General features: G+C 40.0%; 1 protein-coding gene and 2 pseudogenes across 2 annotated transcripts in view; 2 read left to right on the top strand and 1 right to left on the bottom strand.

The window, feature by feature from the left end:
• DSTYK (dual serine/threonine and tyrosine protein kinase) overlaps positions 1–15,279 on the bottom strand; it is a 50,313-nt gene extending 35,034 nt beyond the window's left edge. The window contains exon 1 of one of the 2 annotated variants that reach the window (XM_016140573.2): positions 14,842–15,279. In XM_016140573.2, the coding sequence (XP_015996059.1) occupies positions 14,842–15,106 (265 nt within the window). In that variant the 5' untranslated portion in view covers positions 15,107–15,279. Of the gene's footprint in view, positions 1–14,791 lie in introns of both variants that reach the window. The other variant, XM_036234416.1, reaches the window with a different exon arrangement.
• On the top strand, positions 12,555–12,673 carry LOC118613154 (annotated as a pseudogene).
• A 3,919-nt stretch (positions 15,280–19,198) lies between the features above and the next one.
• Positions 19,199–19,317, top strand: LOC118613168 (annotated as a pseudogene).
• Positions 19,318–20,084: the final 767 nt, after the last annotated feature.

Genomic DNA, 20,084 nt, shown 5'->3' on the forward strand with positions numbered 1-20,084 from the left:
TAACAAAAGTTTGTATATAATAAAAACAAAAAATCTAAATGAGCTTTCTCACTGCTGCTGCTAGGAGAGTAGATAACAGATAATTAAAACCAACTAACCATTTTGCAGGACCAGAGGGAGAGATCTCAGCATGTCCGAGACAGTGTCAACTATAGGAAAGTCAGTAGAACATGCTCTGCATGAGCCAAAACCACAGCAGACATACTCATTATTCATCTGACCCAAATTACCACACACCCCTATCTCTGCAGTGACAAAAACAGTCACCACAAATAAACTCGCTAGCACCAAACCACCAGTGCGATGGGAGAGGGGGTTGACACGGAGCCCAGTCTTAGTTTTTGTTTCCGTGCACAGTTAGGGTTCTGCGTGCAACCTGCTGCACCGAAGAAAGGCCTTCAATATGGATACTGCCATCTGGTTTTGCAATACCTCATTATCTAAGCCCTTTGCTTCGCCCATTAATTTTTAGCTTTATAACTGATCTCCAACATGCCTACAGGATTTGAACAAGGGCATGGAGAGAAATGAAGGTGAAACTAGACTGTTTCACTACTTGCTTCTCTCGTCAGATGGGTCATGGTTCGGTGAGGGGAGGACTGCAGTTTCGAAGAGGGAGCAGCACCAGGGAGGAGAAACTCTGATCCCAGGCTTTACTGCAGACAAGCCCTGTGACTTTACCAATTCACTTGATTGTTTTTCCGCCTTGGATTTCTCATCTAAGGGAGTTGAATTACATCATCTTTAACATCCTTTCCAGTTCTAAAATTCCCAGAATCCATCGGGTCTCAACTGTTGAAGGAAAAATAATCGAGGGGAATGAGTGGTTGGTCTGGTTGTTTTTATTTTAAATTACATGTGAATTTAATTATGCGAGCTCTCCCTGGCCAACTATAACTGCAGATCAAAAAGGTGACTGAACCACCCAGGGGCTGAGGACCTACAGCGCAGTGTTAGCAGTTCTCTAAAGAGATGAAAAACTGCAGGCTGACAGGAGGAGGAAGGAAGAAAACCTGTTCCAGCGCTGGAGCAGCTGTCTCGCTGACAGTTAAAGGACTTCTGAGTTAATCAGGTTTCTTTTGTAATTAATATAACAGCATCTGCATATGGGGCTGCCAGAAGGTAACAGCAAGGCTTCTCAGCCGGAGCACATTAGCCCTGCTAACTGTGGCTGCAGGAAGAGTCACCTCAAATTGTCTGAAGTGCAAGTCAAGGCTTTTTTTTTGCCTCCTAGATGTTTCTTAAATACAGTTACGGGGGTGAGAGGCTCCAACCACCCACGCAGTTGAAAATCCACATATAGTTTAAGGCAGCCCTCTGCATGCACAGATTCCCAACTACCAGCTGACCCTTGAACAATGTGGGTTCGAACTGTGAGGGTCAACTGAACTTTGGGAGTCAAATGAACTGCGTGGGTCCACTGAAAATAACTGCATACAGGTGGAGCGTTCAACCCCACTTATTCAAGGTTCAACTGTACTTCTAAACAAAGGTATCAAACTAGAAGAACAGTAACTAAAGCAGCAACCCATTTGCTTCGTTTTAGATAATGAAGAGGAGCAAAATATACCTCTCCAATAACCTTTTGCAAGAAACATTTATAAAAGAAATCTCCATTTGTGTTTCCTCTCACTAGGAAGAAAAGGATGACTGGTGATCTCTAGAAATTGCTCAATGCAGAAGGGAGACTTAAATCTGCATAACAACCTTACCCTTGTTTATGGGTGTTTTTTTTTTTCCTGGTAACCTCCCATAATTGCTCCCCCTTCCCCAACAGCTGTCTTTAAGAAGATGATATTTAAAGTTATTCAGTTTTCCTGGGTCTCTCCCACATATACAGGAGGTGTGCACGTTATTAAATTTGTTTGTTTCTCTCTTGTTAATGTCTTTTTATTATGGAGTGAGGGGAGAGCTCAGCCAAAAACCTAGAAAGGTAGAGGAAAATTGTTTCCTCCCACAAATAAGATTTACTGAACCCCTTCTAAGCACATCACCTGATTTGTCTGTATCATTTAATGTTCACGATCCTACCAGACACGATTATTTCCATTTACAGATGAGGAAACAGTAGCTTAACAAACAAAATAAAAAAGAACCCATGTTTTTTCATGTATCTAGATAAATAAAAGGTGGAATAAAGGGCAGTGCAGAAGCTGTAGGTCTGGGGGAGCGGGGCAGTGCAGGGGAGGACAACTTTTACTTCTTCTAGGTTCTAATAATCGAATTGACATAGACATATTAACATGAGAAAAGCAAACAACTGCATACTGTACAGGGGCCCCATTAGAATATGAGAATGACAGGCAGTCAGGCAACTGAGGCTTATATGCCATCCTGAGATGAAGAGAAGGGGGTTAAAGGCTTGAGACTTCAAAGGGGAGGAAAACAATTTACAGAAGATGGGAAGAGCAAAAGTTTGCTAAACACATGATTGCCATGTCACGCAGAGACCAGGGGACACGGAGAAGACTCTGATCTCCAGGCCCTGCCAAACTGCCCTCAGCCTACTACACCTAGCCCATATTCTTTGTGGTTATCAGGTTATCAGTAGTGAGTTCTCTTCCAGGACCAAGCCCCCTATCTAAATTCTTTTTGGCAATTAAGGGGAAGGTTAAAAAAAAAAAAAAAAAAGGTTCTGAGTCTTCTGGGCCTTGACTGTCTTTGGCTCAAAACAATCCACATGCTAAAGTGACATTCTAGGGAGACTTGTTCTGAACCCCTTCACCAGGTACTTAGTAAGAGACAATGCCCCTGAAGGGTGGCAGAATATGCCATCCCAAAAGATGCCACTTTGGCTTAAGGATTATTTTTAGCTCCAGGCACTTGACACACAGAAGGTATAAGATGGGCCTTCTGACCCCCCCTTTTTCTTCCTGAAAGGAGGAGATAAAACCCCCAGCTGGAAGATGTCCTCCCTATTGCAGAAGCAAAGCAACATTCTTATCACCAGAGACCAGGAGTCAAGGCCAAGAAAATAAGCCTCGTGAAACTAACTTGTATCTTCCTAGTTATTTTGCCACCATTAACTAACTGCCTTAGTGCAAGCCCCTGTATCTTGTCACATTTTCATAATTTACTTCTCTTTGTCTAATTCAGTATATATATGTTCAACTCTGTTTCTTTGGGTCTTCATTTTCTTGTAAGGACTTCCATGTGCAAGGAAAACTAATAAAATGCACCTATTTTTCTCCTGTTAAGCTGTTTTATGTCAGTTTAGATCTTAGGTCCAGCTGGATACTCTAACAGAATAAAGACTTTTTTCCTCCCCTGAACCCCCTACCACATTTTTTCCCAGTCTGGGCCAAAACAAAACTTAGTAATTGTAGGGAGCAGACTGACAGAGTCACTACGAAAATTGCCCCACACCAGGAATAAAGCCTGGGGAAGGAATACAATATTACTATTAGCTGGTGCATTTTTTAAAAAATGTTATTGTTATTCTAAGATCTCTAGAATCCTTTTTCCTAAAAAAGACAGTAATGCTCCTCTTATCAGTCAATGTGTATTACCTTTTTGGTTTGAGGTTAAGATTATTATAAAAAGAACTAGAGGGAAGGAATTCTAATGACATTTTGATATTTCTAGTGACACATTAGGATAAGTATTTTATTTAAATTGTTTCTGGAATAATGGCAATAGGTTTATATCTCTTTCATGCCTGTTTTCCATCTTAATCAATAACATACACTCAAGAGGTGAGTGAAGGCCCAGGTAAGGTGCAGTCCATGGTAAAGGTAGGGAAGGCACTAAATGGAGTAAGTGAAATGGGACTCTATCTTTGCCTTGTCATACAGTTGCAACTCAGAAAGCTGACATGGCTTCAGAGTTCATTCATCTCAACAGACTTATCACTGCAATCCTTGCTTCCAGGATTTCCCTCCTTTCCTAAAGTTTTTTTTTTTTTTTCACATTTTTAACAATAACTTGTAGTCCTCAACGACAGTAAATAAAAATATGAAGGATTTTATAATTCACTGAAGTAATCACTGACCCAAATACGTATTTCCACAAATAAGTAGTGATGTTTTATGCCAAGAGAAAAGGATAAATCGTAAATTGAGAAATGAATGTTACAGTCTTTCTATTATGATCAATTCTACTACAATCTTCAAAGTATTGAGCTACAAAAGTCCCAGAAGCTAAGAAATAATTCTGCCAAACAAGCTCTCTGATCTTTAGCTAAATGTAAAGGATTCTGAATTGAAGGAAGCATTCCCATTTAAGGAAAACACATGCTTAAGTCGTCTGGATTTCAGAAACGTCAGGAGCAAGCAGTAACAAGGTATTTTGGTTGAAGGGGATGTTTTTGGAAATTAGATATTGAAATGTTCTCAAGTAGCTAAAGCTTTTGTTGAAAGCTGAAAAGTCAAGCTGGCAGAAATGTCACTGAAGTTACTGTGCTTGGTGGCTATGTTAAAATTGCTAACAGTTTTAAAGCAGATTTTCCTGGTACCTGGGAAGAGGGAGATAACCTCCACTCCCAGGGTTATACCCTCTGGAAGCCATGCAAAATGACGAGACTGCACTCGGCAGCCTGCTGACAAGTTCCTTTCTGGACGAAACTGCTCCTGAGGCTGGTCACACTGCAGAGGGAACAGAAAGGCAGCTAGCACCTGAGGCTGTGATTTATAGGATGCAGAGATAAAAGCCTTTCCTCGAAGGACGCCAACCCCATGCTTCACAGAGGGCTTAGTTTCTGTCATTTGGAAGGTGGCATCTAACCATTAAGAATGATTGAATGGTGGGACTATGGAAAACAGACACAGGAACCAGCTCAAACGGGGGGCTCACTAACCCAACCAGGAATAATTTAAGCATAAAAAATTTTTAAATGATAATAGGAGATTATAATCCATTGAAAAAAATCACAAATCCATGCTAATATAAATAAAAATAAAAACAAAGGAAAAGGAAAGCCCTTCCTTACCACTAAGAATACCTACTAACAAAGAGAAAGGAATGAATCTTAAAACCACCACTGAGGCAGGTGGGAGTTGTCTAATAGACCAAGATCAAGTAGATGCTATGTCTGGTGGAGGGAAATATTTCAGGAATGTATTATCAGTGAAATCTTAGAACACCTCCCCACAAAATAATTAACTGAAAGGGAAAAATGGTGACTTCAGGGTGGAGAATCTGGAGGATACCAATATGACCAGTGATCATGTGTAACATCTCCAGGAGTGGGGTGGGCTGATATAATGTAACCCTAATGCAATACACATCACATTATTTCTGTGCCTAGTCCTTCTAAGAGCTCAGGATCTGAGTTTGGTCATGGACAAACAACAGACAGATCCAGGTTGAGTGTCATCCTACGGAATGTAAAGCCTACTCTTTAAACCTGTCAAAGACGTAGTAAATGCCAGGGGAAGGAGGAGGAACTGTTCCATACTAAGGGTGTCTGAAAAGACATGGCAATTAAATGCAACCCTTGTTCCTGGATAGGACCCTGGGTCAAAAAGGAAAAGAGATGAGGGTGGGGCGGGTGGGGAACTGGTTACTAGAACAGCCCAACAAACCTGAATGGGGTCTGTAGATGGCATGGTGGTACAGAATCAATGTTAATTTCCTGAGTTAGGGAGTTGTATGCTGGTATGTGAAAACATGTACTGGTTGGGGAGAAATGTGCACTGCAGTGTTTACAAGAGATGAGACAAACTATCTAGAGCTTACTTTTAAACCATTCAGAAAAGAGTAGACATAAGAGAGAGAGATTGGGTGATGGAGCAAATGTAATAAAATGTTAATAACTGGGGAATCTGCATGAAATAGGTATGAGAACTCTTTGTACTGTCCTGGCAATATTTATGTTAATGTAAAATTATTTCAAAAAATTTTTTAAATGAGCCAAAAAGATACTTAGCAAAGTGTATCCAGTTCTGGATCTCACAGGAGAGATCGAGACAGAATTTTACTTCACAAAAAAATAACAAAAAATACAGTAAATAAAGTAATAATAGAATTTAAAGAATAAGTTTCTTCACTGTCCCCACTTTTGTGCTGACTTCTGTCTCCTCAGTCTTCTTATGAGACCTGACTGCTGCCAGTTCAGAGTTTGGGGGGTTCAAGACACTCATCTTAGTAAGTAGTTCAGGATCAGATTTATAACCCAAATCCTTAAGGCTAAGCAGTATAGACAAACATCATGCTCCAGGTTTGGACACTGATCAAAGTCACCTATAACCACCCAATTCACAACCAAGAAACCACCAGAAGCAACTTGAACCTTGCACTGCCCGCAGTGGCCCCTCTGATTACGTCTTCTGGAGTTCAGGTCTCCTCTTTCTTATACAGTAGCAAACTACTTTTATCCTACAGTAAAAACCCACTATGTCTCCATTTCTCTACATGGAATGACAGCCAGCAGAGCAGGCAATTGTTCAATCAGGAGATACTGAAACAGGTTTCCCCAGTGGGGTTCTTGCATGCCAAACAGGTAAGAACGACTTTTCTCTTACTAACTCTATTCCCTCCCCCTCCCACTACTCTACTTCCCCGCCATTCTCCTTGCACCTACATAGCTCCATAATGTTAAAAGTTAAATCTAGGGTATGCAGTACAGAATATTACAAAAAAAGTAAACTCCATATTGGTTCGGTCACCACCTGTTAATTTAAATAGAGAGCTTTTATTCAAATTTGTCTTGGAATCTAGCTACATCTATGGTGGGGCCTTAGTCTTGGCTCTGGAAAGTTTGGCTTGATTTAAAAAATACTGAGGAATGTAATCCTCTCCTCATTATACAGACTGGAAAGGGTAAAAAAACACTAAACTAAAATCTGTCTACCATAAATAGGGTACTAAAACTCCTAATCTGATGAAGCTAAAGTTAGACCTTTTTACATCTAAGTTTAAGAAAAAGGATAAAAGTATTTTTTTAAGACATGTGAAGTTTTAATTTTAAAATCAAAGGCTTTAATGACTGCATAACCTATCATAATTCTTTGGAATAGTTTTGATGCATTATTAGTTAGACATGTAAAAAGAAAAACAACCCTCAAGTCCTACTTCCCAGCTTCCTGCCCAAAGAACACCACAACAGGGAACGGAAGTACATTATAGAGTGCCACTCCAGAGAAAATTGTGCTCAAAAGGTTCCCACAGTTGTGGGGTGCAAGGCTGGGGAATGCATCCAAACCACTCACACTGCCTGCTAAAGAAAAGAGAAAAGGCATTGCACTTGATGTGATGGGCACATCAGACAGGGGCCCACAGGGGTCACTGATGGGTCCCCAGGCACTGACCAACTTTTTTTCAGAGAGTTTTGGTTTGGACTTTGAAAGAATATTATATATAAAGATATCCCAATAAAGTTAATTTTAAAAAAAAATAAAATATAAATAAGTTTATGGAAAAAAACATATAGACTTTCTCAGGCTGACTTATAGCTTTTAAACAAGGGGACATACATATATCTTAACCACTGCTACATCTATGCTCCTTTGTTAAAGTGTCAAGTTTCAGGATCCCCAAGATTACCATACTCCCCATTTGGCAAATAACTGTATCGATTTTCAAGCATGGGGTGGACTACATTCAGAATAGAACTCCTACAGGGAACTCCAGTGAGTTCTTCGAGAGTCAAGAATGAAAAATTGCATCTTCCACATGGGCTCACACTCTATACTCCTGTTATGACACCATTCAGATTCCCTGGACCATGTAAGAAGCAAAACACATCATCCCTAAAGATGAATTATTTTCCTACAAGTAAGGAGAAATTTTCACTTTAGGTATTAAAACTGTTAGGAAAAAAACACATGCACCCACACACCTCATACTCTTCATACTGGCTTCCTTGTGAGTAATCTCTAAGAAAGATGTGAAGATGATAGACGCTCTAACAATAATCTTCATGAATACTTTCTGCTTTTCAACCATACAATTATAATTGCTCCGTAAAAGACAGAGGGATAATTTTCTTGTATTCTATCAGAAAACTAGTAAAGCTCTTATTTTATCAATGCCATTTAATTTCACAACTCCCCATATGCTTTATCCTCACACCCTCTAAAATAGCTAATGGTTAAGTAGATAACCAATTTGGAGAAAAGCCACTAGAGGGAACACAACAAAACATGAATCCTTCCTCCTTTCTTTCATAACATCAACTTGGAATTAATAATATCAATTACTTGAACAATGGGTCACCATTTTGTGTCCTATGCCCAGTACAGAGTCAGGCATTAATAAAGGTTTGTTGAGGGAATGAATATTAAGGATTTACTTCCCATATCATGGTGAAACTCTATTACATGGGTATTGCATGCAATTCATTCTTTGAGACATGAAAATCATTCTCTGGGATACTGGCATAGAATGCAACTCCAGTCTAGTCGGTCATCTATCAAATGCATACCATTGTTCTTTTATAAGGACTCAATAGAATATGGGCAAATCTACAAAAAAAGCCTTATCTTTTGGGTGGCAGATGAGGGAGAAATGCCCTTCATAAGTAGAAAAAACATCATTCCACTGTTTACTAGGCATGGAAATAATTTAACAGATATGTATTTGCCTGTTATGAACAAAGCACTAAGGTAGGGATTGCAGGGGATACAAAGATGAATAAAGCACAGTCTACATATCCTTAGAGGCTCACAGTCTAGAAGACAGGATATGTGGAATACATCCAGAACCATCAGATTTATAAGTAAATGAATAAAAGCACGATCTGTATGTCCAGTGCCTACAGGAATTGAGCGGTAGGTTTCAGGTGGAATTCATATTCCCCTTCAATAACATTATTTTTTGAGGGGTTTTTTCTTTTTTTCTTTTTTTTTTTTTTTTTTTTTGAGAAGTACATGTACTGCAGGGAGATTGTGTGTCCCCTTAACCTAGTGAGACAAAAAACAGAAGTGTGAGAAAATAAAGAAGATGCCAGAAAAGTGGACAGAGCAAAACTAAATTTAAAGACCAGAATGGATTTTTATTTAAATCCATGCTTTCTTTAAAAGACTACTTGTAAAGATGAAGAACTTACCATATTGAAATCAGTAATGACTTTGTAGACCAAACTAAACATTGCAAATGATAACAATGGTAAGGTAATAATGTCTTTTAAGGCATAATTATCCAAGTCTTTTTAATAGTGAGCTGCCCTGTGCCGTGGGAAACAGATTATCCCTGGAAAGGAAGATTAGGAAGGGGAAAGGCAGTAAAGGGAAAGGGCAAAGAGCCATTGTGTTTGGGGAGGACTTTTTCCTCCTTTCCTCCCAGGGAGCTGGAGGTAGTAGCAAGATCAGCAAAGAAGGGTCTGCTACCCTAAATGTCAGGGACTGGAAATGGGAATAAGAGGCTTGAGTAGGTAGTGTCACATTATACTCATTAAATCAGATAAAGTCTCCCATTGAAGTAAATTATGGTTCCACAGCAAGCTATGAAGCCCTGGGTTATGACTCATTTGTAACAAAATCTCACCACTGCCAGGGCACATTTTATATTCCTATGGCCAGGTTAGAAAAGATCAAGGGAGAATTCACAGAATTAGAATTGGACTGGAAGCTTAGAGACCTGAGCCTAAATCTGGTTCCCATTCAAAACCATTCTGTCCCACATTCTTTCCGCTCCTATTAATCTTCCTCCAACCCGTCAAGTTCCAACTTCCTAAGCTAATGTTCAACAAGACATACACACACACGCATGCGCATAAACACACACACACATATTTAGATCAACTACGTGTTTGTACTAAGTAATTTGATATATATTATCTTTAAATATCACAACTTTGTGAGACAGACATTATTCCTCCCAATTATTTAGATAATTGGGCTATCATAAAATTCACTCTTTTAAAGTGTACAACTAAGTGGTTTTTTTGTATATTCACTAACTTGTGCAACCAGCACCACTACCTAATCCCAGAGCATTTTCATTCCTCCAGAAGAAATCCTATACCCCAGCGGTCCCCAACCTTTTTGACACCAGGGACCAATGCTATTATGAGGACCTAATGGCTGATGATCTGAGGTGGAGCTGAGGCAGTGATGCTAGCGCTGGGGAGTGGCTGCAAATACAGATGAAGCTTCGCTTGCTCGCCCACCACTCACCTCTTGTGTGGCTGGTTCCTAACAGCCCACTGACAGGTACCACGGATTGGAGACCCCTGCTATACTCGTAGCAGTCACTCACTTTCCTCTCTTCCCATCCCCTGGCAATCATTAATCTAGAATTTCTATCTTTATTATTTGCCCTTTGGACATTTCACATAAATAGAATCATAAAATACATGGCATATTGTATTACTCCCATATGAAAAAAAACAAGATTCGAATAGGTTAACTAGCTTGCCTCAAGTCACACAGTTAATAAGAGGCTGAACCAGAACAGAAACCCAGGTATGATGTAAATGTTTGTGCCCGCTTTTGACCATTGTATACTGCTTCCACACAGAAAGAAAATTGAGAAAGTGAAAGTTGTAGATATACTTGAGAAAATGGGGTTTTATTCATCCAAGTTAATAAAATAAAAATCACAATTATAGCACCATCTCTGCTGAGCTTATATAGAAATGCTGAGGCAGCTCTTCTAAACAGATCATGGCAAACTACTAGAAGGCACACCCACTGCAGTATCTTGCTGGCCCGCCCACAACCCCAATTTCTCCCCACCCCTCTCAGCCCCATGAAGATGGCAGGCAGCTCTATGATACTAGACTGTAAAGAATTTCCTCTCTCTCAACTTTCTGTCTCTTCCCCAGATGTCACTCAGCCACTTAAACTTTATTATCCACAAAACTTTCTGTCTGAGTCCAAGAAAAATGTCTGCTTTAAATAAGTGCACTACTGCTTTTCCTCTTCTTTTTATTTCTGGCAACCAGTTTATACTAGCTGTGACAAACAGAGGGTGAAGAATGTTGGAGAAACCAAGCTGTTGGCTAACCAAAAGCAAAGAGCTCTGAAAACCTAAGAATTATAATTCACATACAATGCCTGTAATCCAGCCATACCTTAGCTTTCTGCCATTCTTCTGTTTTATGTATTGAATATATACATGGTTAAGATTAGAGTATACCTTTCTAAGGGACCAAGTTCAGGTCTTCCTGGTCCTTTAATCAAATTTCATCGGACACAAACAAATAGGTACACTGTAATGTTGATATTTATATATATATTTTTTCTTAGCAGAAAAGTATAAAAGGAAGAGACTGAGTTCCACTAACCCAAAGTCAAGGCTAGTGTCTGTATTTGTTTATTGAATGATAATGGCAGTACCAGGCACTGCTTTAATATATAAACACATATATTAACTCTCAAGAATCCTAGAGGCAAGTACTATTATCATAATCTCCATTTCCAGACAAGGAAACTGTGGCCCAGCACAGCTGTGACTTGTTCAAGGTCATTCAGTCAGTAACGAGTGAAGCCAGGATTAAAAGAATACTGCACACACTTGAGCATTCCAACTATTCACAGAAGAGTCACTCCGATTTCTTAAAATTTAGGTTTATGATATACTGCAATAACGAGGAACTCAAGAAAAATACTTCCCCCTCTGCTGCTTTGTTAATATTACATTCTGCCTTTCTTCAGAAGTGCTCAAAGCCTTTATTTCATTACTTCAACCCTCTGACAGAGGAAAAGCAACAGATAGAAGGGCTCTCATGACCAGCAGCTAAGTGAAAAGACGGCCAATGATTTGGGCAGCAAAGGAACTCAGTTTTCTTTATTACAGACCAAGCTACTCTCATTTTAGAGTTCTATTACATTTACTTTTTAACTTCTAAAGCATCACATACATTATATACTCTACATTGCCCCCAGTAGGTTATATACTCTCTACATTGTATTTTGGGAATACAAAACTGTCAAAATTAAGAAGAAAGCATTATTTTGTGGTCTTTCCCATTCTTTGTGGGTAAAAGTAAAATAAAACTTAAGAGTTGATCCATAATCTTCAGTTGCTCAAATACCATACTACATCCAATCCAGAAACACACTTCAACCTGATATGATAATTAAAACCTTCTAACGTTTGTTAGGTTAAGAATTGAGTGCCTCTTCTCATAACATTCCAAGTTCCTATTAATCAGAAACCAACACTCACATAAGAAAGTTGAGATAGTCTCTGAATGAACTTGACCTTGCAAAGATAGCCTGTAAAAGGAGAGAACAAGAGCTAGTTGTCTTTTAAGGAGTGGTTTCTACTTTCTAACACAATTACCTAAGTAGCTAGAAAACTTCCCCACATAAATATATGTCACCTCCTTCATTTTCTCGGATGTTCGTTTTCACCTCCGAAAATAAAACTCTCCATACTGAAAGGAATGGAAGCATTTTATAGAACAAAATCAAATTTCTCCAAGTCCTGTCATCTGTACCTTCCTCCTGGTTTTTATTTCAAGTAGAGGCTGAAGAGAGTTAAATACACTAAGATTAGTTCATAATGCAGTCAACTTGAAAAGACAATGAGGCAAAATACAAAGGTGCATTTGTATTTATTAAGTCGGCTTTTAAAGAATAAAAACAAGAGCCAACCTAGGTGCCCTAAAAACCTTCATCTCTAAAGGTTTTTTTTTTTTGTAATTCTAAAATAAATAGGTATTATAAAATATCAGCCATACCACCCTGAACGTGCCCAATCTCATCTGATCTCGGAAGCTAAGCAGGGTCAGCCCTGGTTAGTACTTGGATGGGAGACTACCTAAGAATACAAGGTGCTGTAGGAGTTAAAATAAAATAAAATAAAATATCAGCAATATAGGTGTTTTGTTTTGTTTTTGTTTTAAGATAAACTGTAAGAAAACCCTGTGAGCAAGGAAGAGGACTGCTAAGGAAGAGAGGGTGAAAGTACAGATTCTGGGGGTCATCTCCATAAACACTAGCCCTTCTCAACAGTTTTCTGATAGCCTCACAGATATCAGGCCCCTCTATAAGTCCATTTTCAGAACAGCAAATCTCTGGGCATAAGATAGCAAAACCACAATTTCAGAAAAGCCAATGTCTGGGTCAAGGGCAGGCCATCCCAAGATATCCCACAATGGTATATTGAGTATTTTGAATTATAAAGTTACTTAAGAAACCACCTGTAGAAGAAGGAAACCCTGACCCTGTCTATCCCTTCTACAAATCTCCCATGAGGTGGGTGCCCTCCCAGCTCCTGCGGGCTGAGACAACCTTATCACAAGAGTTAAAAGAATCCACAGTCAAAAGCCTGTATAAACAAGCCTTGTAAGCCTTTACTAACTTACCACTCAAGCCCAAACTTTGTTTAGATTCCTCACCAAGGAATATCCAAACCTTGCTTGGATTCTTTCCCTAATAAGCACTAACTTTCTTTGTCTTATCAATTTGTCACAAATTTATTGTTTGTCTAAAAAGTATAAAAAAGTGCCTGGCTGGATCATTTCTTTGAGCATTATTTTATGATGTGATAATATTATTCTCTCATATGCATGTATTAAATTTTTTTCTCCAATTAACCTAGTCTTGTATCAATTTTACTATTTAATTATAAGTTAAAGAAAGGGAGGAGGGGGAATTCTCTTCTCCGGAACACTAGTCGTCCTCCTCCTCCCATTTAATCCATGAGGTAAAATAAAAGTTTTTCTATTTACATCTCGGCTAACTAAATGCAATAATATCATTTAAGACTACATCGGAATCTCACTATCTTATTTTTATCACCATTTCTGAAGTAAGACAAATTCAGGATATTAAACATGCAACTTTGGAAATATAAGACCCAATACACAAACTGCGAAGAGTCTAACAATTTATTCCATTCTGAGTCCCATGTTCAAATTTGCCATCAGCATCTACATCTGTTTCTGAAATGTGTCTGCAGACCACTCGCATGAGAATCCCGAGGTGTTTTTATGTTTAGATTCTTAGGCCCCACCCACTAGATCTTAATCAATTTGTGGAATAGAGTCTGAGACATTTTTTATTTTAATTTGATTTTAATACATACTTAGGTTTGAAAAAAAACTAAATTAAACCCACTGACTTCCTTGCTACGTTGTCCGCACGGTATCTGTCTATATGAGATGCCAGTCCCTAAGTTATTTCCTAATTAGATACAGTAGTTCACAAATCCTCCAGTTCCCCACCAATAGCAGGCCATTTAAGAGGAAGCAAGAAATTAGGAAAGATCAAAACCCTGCACGATTGTAAGCGCTTCGGGGCCTCTAACACATCCCACAGAGAATCATGTCAAGAAGTCTCAGGACCAAAAATGACCCCTTCTTCAACATAAGGACAAGCAACTTCTCTAGCAACACCCATCAGGTATCATTTCCTTTACGACCCCAGCCCTATTTCGAGTACATTCCTTACTTCTTTACAAAGTAGCCTCATGACTGGTGTAAAAGCATTTCACATACACAAACACACACGCACGCACAATACACACACTCGATACACTACAGTTCCTTGGCCTCCTCAAGCTCCTGAGGAAATGTGCCTTCTCTTCTGCCCGTCCTCCATTCCTTCACCCCTAAACTGGGACTCTGAGCCACAACTGCCCAGCCCCCAACTCAGGGCAATCCTCCCACTCCTCGGGTTAACCACTCGCTCTCGCCAAATACAGGCCTTCCGCGCTCCCGCCCGCGAACAGGGTCCCTGGATCCTGCTCCTGGAACTCCTGCCTCTGGGCGCCCTTTGCCCCCAGGTCCGCCAGCTGAGCCCTCGCGCTCTGCCCCTCACCCCACAAACACCCGGAGGGATGCCCTACCAAGGCATCTTGGATTCCGCCGACTGAGGCCCACGGGCCCGACCACGCGGCCCTCCTCCCACTTTCTGCCTTTTCCCGGGGTTTTGTTTCGCAGAGCAGGGGTGCGGTCTACCTTCCAATTTGCCTCTCCGGCCCTCTCTTCCTCGCGGCTGCCCTCCTTACCAGCCTGCAGCCCAGTCTCGGCGACATCGCCAGCAGGGCCGCGCTGGGCCTCGCCATCGCTTGTAGGGGAGGAGGGACAACTGTGGCTGTGGGAGCCCTTGATGTCGCGAAAGAACTTCTGGGTTTCGCGCAGGTTCTGCCGCAGCCGTCCCAGGTAGCGGCGGTAGCGTCCGAAGCCCCGGCACAGGTCCCGGATCATTCCGCCGCCTCCAGGGCCGGGACCCGACAGCGATTCGCTGCCCCACCGCACCCCGTCGCCCTCCATCTCCGCCCGCTGGGTCTTCGCGGCTCGGTCCCCGGCCCGCTGGCCCAGCTTCCCTCCTCCCCGCCCCCAGTGCTTGAGGGAGAAGGATTCCGCCTCCTAACGCCCCCGCCTGCAGTCGGCTGGGCTCCCAACTCCGTCACTGCGGTTGAAAACAACCGGCCCGCTGTGCCGCTGCGAACGGAACCTTTATCTCCACCATCCAGAAGAGAGAGGGAAGGGATTACTGGAGCGTGCCGTTGCTGCAGTGTCTCCTGGGACTTGTAGTCCCAACCCAGAAACTGTGAATGGGATTCATCCCCCTTTAGTATAAACCTCACCAGTTCTTATAGCTACACGCTCTCGCTTAAAAACGTGTTCCTACTGCTCAAGTGTCCCTGAGCAGACAGAGGAGCGCAGAACCCGGATGCCAGCAAAAGTGTGGTCCCTTACTAAAATCAGAATAAAAGATTTTAGTAGCAAAGAAAAGGAAGGAAACAAGGCGGAGGCCAATAATATCTCCATGGCTACCCTAAATGTCTCTGACTTTCTGGGTACAGTAAATACTGGAATGCTGGCTGAAAATACCCTGGAAATAGGGAAATCCTTAGTTTGTATTACGTCCTCCTTTTCCGACTTTCCTTCTCCAGGTATGGAAAAGGTGGTGTAAAAGAGTCACTTAAGAGGGTCATTAAAGAGCTTTAAAATGAAACTCAATTGGTTTCTCAAACTAGAGAGACTAAGCTGGATAAGGGGAAGTTGAGGTTTGTAGCCTTCCAAACCAATTCTGATTATCTTAACTTGGTTTCTGTTAATATAGAAACTTTTATTCACACAGACTGTCATGGAGCCCTGAACACAATAACGAAGGAGACAAAACTCGATGACCACCTTGTTTTCCCCTCCTGTTCACCCTCCTCTTTTCCAGGCACAGAGCCCTCTTGTCGTTCTTGCTGTGGAAAGACCCTATCTTTCACCCAGGCCAGACTTCTTCTCTAGCTGAATGGTATAATTCCTTAAGAAAAGACTTGAGTTTGAGTCTGAACTTCTCCAATGCCTTGCTTGCCTAGGGACCTATGAAGGGATTGGACTAGTTGATCTTTAAATCCTTTGGACTCTAATATTTTGAGTCTTGCTTCGCAATCTTTGCTTCCGTTTTCCAATATCTCATCTTTTCAGTGCAAATGCTCTTAGCTAAGTAATGTCATGATAATTGGATTAATGCACTATAAAAATGTGAAGGCTTTACCTTTTAACATTTTATTAAAAGGGGTCACTGGTTCATGCAAATCTTTATTTGGTAAATGCCTTTGAAGGCTTCTGAAGCCCCAAGCTCCTTCTCATATACTTCCTCACATATTCTTCACTGGCTATTCCTCATCTTTGCAACCCCCCCCCCCATGCAACCCATAAAAGGCTCAGTAAAACAGAAATGAAAATACAAAATGGAAAGTTTAATACAAGATAGTCGATACTATTTTTAAAAAGAAAAGGAGGAGGAGAAGGAGAGGAAGAAGAGTAAGAACGCAAGGTGTGATGACTTGGCCACACACAGTAACTTCTAGCAAAGGAGATCAGATGAGAGAGTACTTGGGCTGGAGTTGTCCAGGGAAGGAATTGGGAGTTAATATCTATCTTGAAGACAGGAAAATCTGGATGGGTGAAAGTAATCAGGGAGGGCATTATGTCAGGTTAAGGTCATGGAACTCATTCTTTTAAAAATTCATTAGTACTTTATTTTTTAAATACTGTAAGACCCTGGTATAAAATTCAAATGGTGCAAATGGTATACAAAGGAAAACCAAGTCTTCCTTCTACTCCCTGTCTCCCAGTCACCTAGTACCCTCCCAGGAGGTAATCACTGTTATAGATGCAGATACTATAGAGATCATATTTTTAAACGCAAAGGATAGCATACTATACTAACTCTATTCTGCCATTATACACTTTCCACGCCAAGACATAAAGTTCTGCTTTGTTCTTTTTAACTGTGTAATTTACTACCATTGTGATGTTTTATTTAACAAGTCCTCTATTGATGGACCATTAGGTTTTCGAAATCTTTTGGTGTTACAAACAACACTGCAGTAACTAACCTTCATATGTAATTTTTAATATGTATGAGTATGTCTCATCCCCATTTTTGATCTGCTAAGGAAAATGATCATTCGTTTCCTGCTATTTAAAATCTTTAAGGACATCAATGACAATGAATACTTCCTAAATTACAATCATATACAAGTAAAAATATATATTTTATTCGAATATCCAATTTTAAGAATAAATAGGGGGAAATAAAGATTTGATGATAACAAGAGAGGATTTAAATTACTATAGGACAGTATTCTCTGAAAGTAATAAGAGTTAAGCAGTTAATGAAGACGATCTACTTTTGTTCCCTCCTGGAACACCACTGAAATGTTAATCAGTAGTCCATGGCCATGCTACCCTGAACAAGCCCAATCCATCTGATCTTGGAAGCTAAGTAGGGTCAGGCCTGGGTAGTATTTGAATGGGAGACCACCTAGGAAGACCAAGCACTGTAGGTGTAAAAAGAAAAAAAAAATGTAAATCACTAGATTTTTAAAAGCATAAACCCACAATTATGAGAAGAGCCAGTAGCAAAAACAAAAACAACAAAAAATGTAGAGGTTAGAAAGCAAATAAAGTAAGTTACCAACCTGGAGAAATCTGAAAGTATAGGACAGCAGGGCTGGGATTAAAATGAGGATTTTGCAAACTGTTTAAGAGCTGTTAGGTTTCCAGGTCATCTCTCTCTTCTTTAACTGTCCTGCTTCCTTTCAAAAAACAAAAACAAAACAAAACAAAAAAAAACCTCAAGTCCTTATTCTCCAGAGAGGGTTAAAAAGGAGGTCTCAGTATAAACAGGAATATTAAGTGAATTTATGGATACTGGATGCTAAGATTCATAGCCCTCTTACTCCATTCAGTTCCTAGATCTCTGGCTACCAGATGTTTACCCGTCAGAGAGGAAACTTGAAGCGTCTTCTTCAAGGGATTTGATCAGCCAAAAAGGAAAAGCCCTAAGATCCTGACATAAGGACAAGAGATTTTTATCTGGCTCATTCACTGCTGTATCTCCAGCACCTAAACAGTGTCTGTCCCTTAGTAGCTTCTCATTAGATATTTGCTGAATGAATGAATGTTTACTGTAGATTTTTGAATATTCAGGAAAGCATGAGAGAGAAAATAAAAACCACTCATATTTCTACTATTCAGAAAGAACAAGTAGGTTATATTTGTATCTATCAATGTTGGTCCTCACTGGAGAAGAGAGATAGGTGAGAAATACATTAGCCTTTCTAGCTTTACTTTCTATGACCAGTTCCTTTTGGTTAGATGATTTCTAGAGAGATTCTGAAGCCTTGTTTTTCATGTTCATGTAGGTGGGGATCAGGTGCTTTTTGTGGAACACTATTTAATTCTTCCATGTGAATTAGAGACAAATTCTTCCATGTGAACTAGAGACAAATTTACTAGTAGAAAGTATGACTATTCTCTATTACGCAATGTAAAATCACAATCACAAATCCAAGAATTAAGAAACCCATAAATTAAAGAAAAAAAAACAATAATTAAATACTTTCAAGTTTTCCATAGGGATTTCTTTACTACCATTCAATTGTTTTCTTCTAACAGGCAAATGATACTCAGCTCCAAAGAAGAGAGGAAAAACTATGGGGAAAAAGGATGAGATAATAGAATTTGTTAACTAATTTTTTTCTGTGAATAGGGGAAAGGCACCATTATCAAAGTTAGCAGCAGAACACGTCTTCCTCCAGATCAAAACCGATTTCCAAAGGAACATGTTTGAGAATCTCTGTTCTAGACAGTCTTGCTCTCTCTCTGTATTATTCTGCTTATTGCTGATGGTATTGCAGTGCTTCTCTAACTTAAATGTGCACAAGAATCATGTGGGCATCTTGCTAAAATACACTTCTGATTCCGTAGGTCTGGGCCAGAGCTTGGGATCGCACATTTATAACAAGCTCCCAAGTGATGCCAATGCTGCTGAACTGTGGACCACACTTTGGGAAACAAGGGTGTATGGAGAACAGGAGTCAGCAAAGTCTCATGGTTAAGAAAATAGGTCTTGTCTACGGCCATGCCACTCTGAACATGCCTGATCTCGTCTGATCTTGGAAGCTAAGTAGGGTCAGGCTTGGTCAGTACTTGGATGGGAGACCACTGAGGAATACCAGATACTGTAGGTGTATAAAATAATAATAATAATAATAATAATAAGTCTTGGAGTTAAAGAGACCAGCTTCCAAATCCTAGCTCTACCTCCTTCCCCTTTGTATGTGCTCTTGGAGGAAATTACTTATTTTCTCTAAGTCTTCGTTCTTCATCTGTAAAATAGGGATAATAGTACCTTCATAGGGTTATTGTGAGCATTAAAAGAGCAATGCCAATTGTAAATCTCAAATTATGTCAAAATAAAATGTTTTTTTTTTAAGCAGTATCTTACACGATAAGCACCCAATAAATGGCAGCTGATTTGATCAGTGTGCTATCTTTATAACAAACCTGAGTTCTAGTCCTGACTTGCTACTTTATCATCTTGGGCAAGTTGTTGGCTCCTCTGAGTCTTGATTTTCTTAATAATAGTGTCCACCTCATAAGGTTATTATGAGGATTAAGATGGGGTAGGGAGTATAAAAAGTACTTAACACAGAGTCTAGCACATAGAAGACACTGAATAAAAGGTAATTGAGATAATGGTGATTGCTATAAACCTAGCTTCTAATTCTGGCTCTGTGACTTCTGTTAAAAGGGACAGTCCTATGATTGTGCTTAATATCAATCTGTTATTGGGAGGATAGAATGACCCAAAGTAAATGAAAATGCTTTGAAATTAAATCCCATAAAAATTTAGGGAAAATCATGAGCATCCCAGAGAATCTGACCTGGGTTCCAGGGCTGGTCGTGCTGCTGCTTACTGTGTGATCTTAAGAAAATGACTTCTTGGAGCCTCAGT

The sequence above is a fragment of the Rousettus aegyptiacus genome, unplaced genomic scaffold (assembly GCF_014176215.1).
Source record: "Rousettus aegyptiacus isolate mRouAeg1 unplaced genomic scaffold, mRouAeg1.p scaffold_m13_p_17, whole genome shotgun sequence".
Classification (NCBI taxonomy): domain Eukaryota; kingdom Metazoa; phylum Chordata; class Mammalia; order Chiroptera; family Pteropodidae; genus Rousettus; species Rousettus aegyptiacus.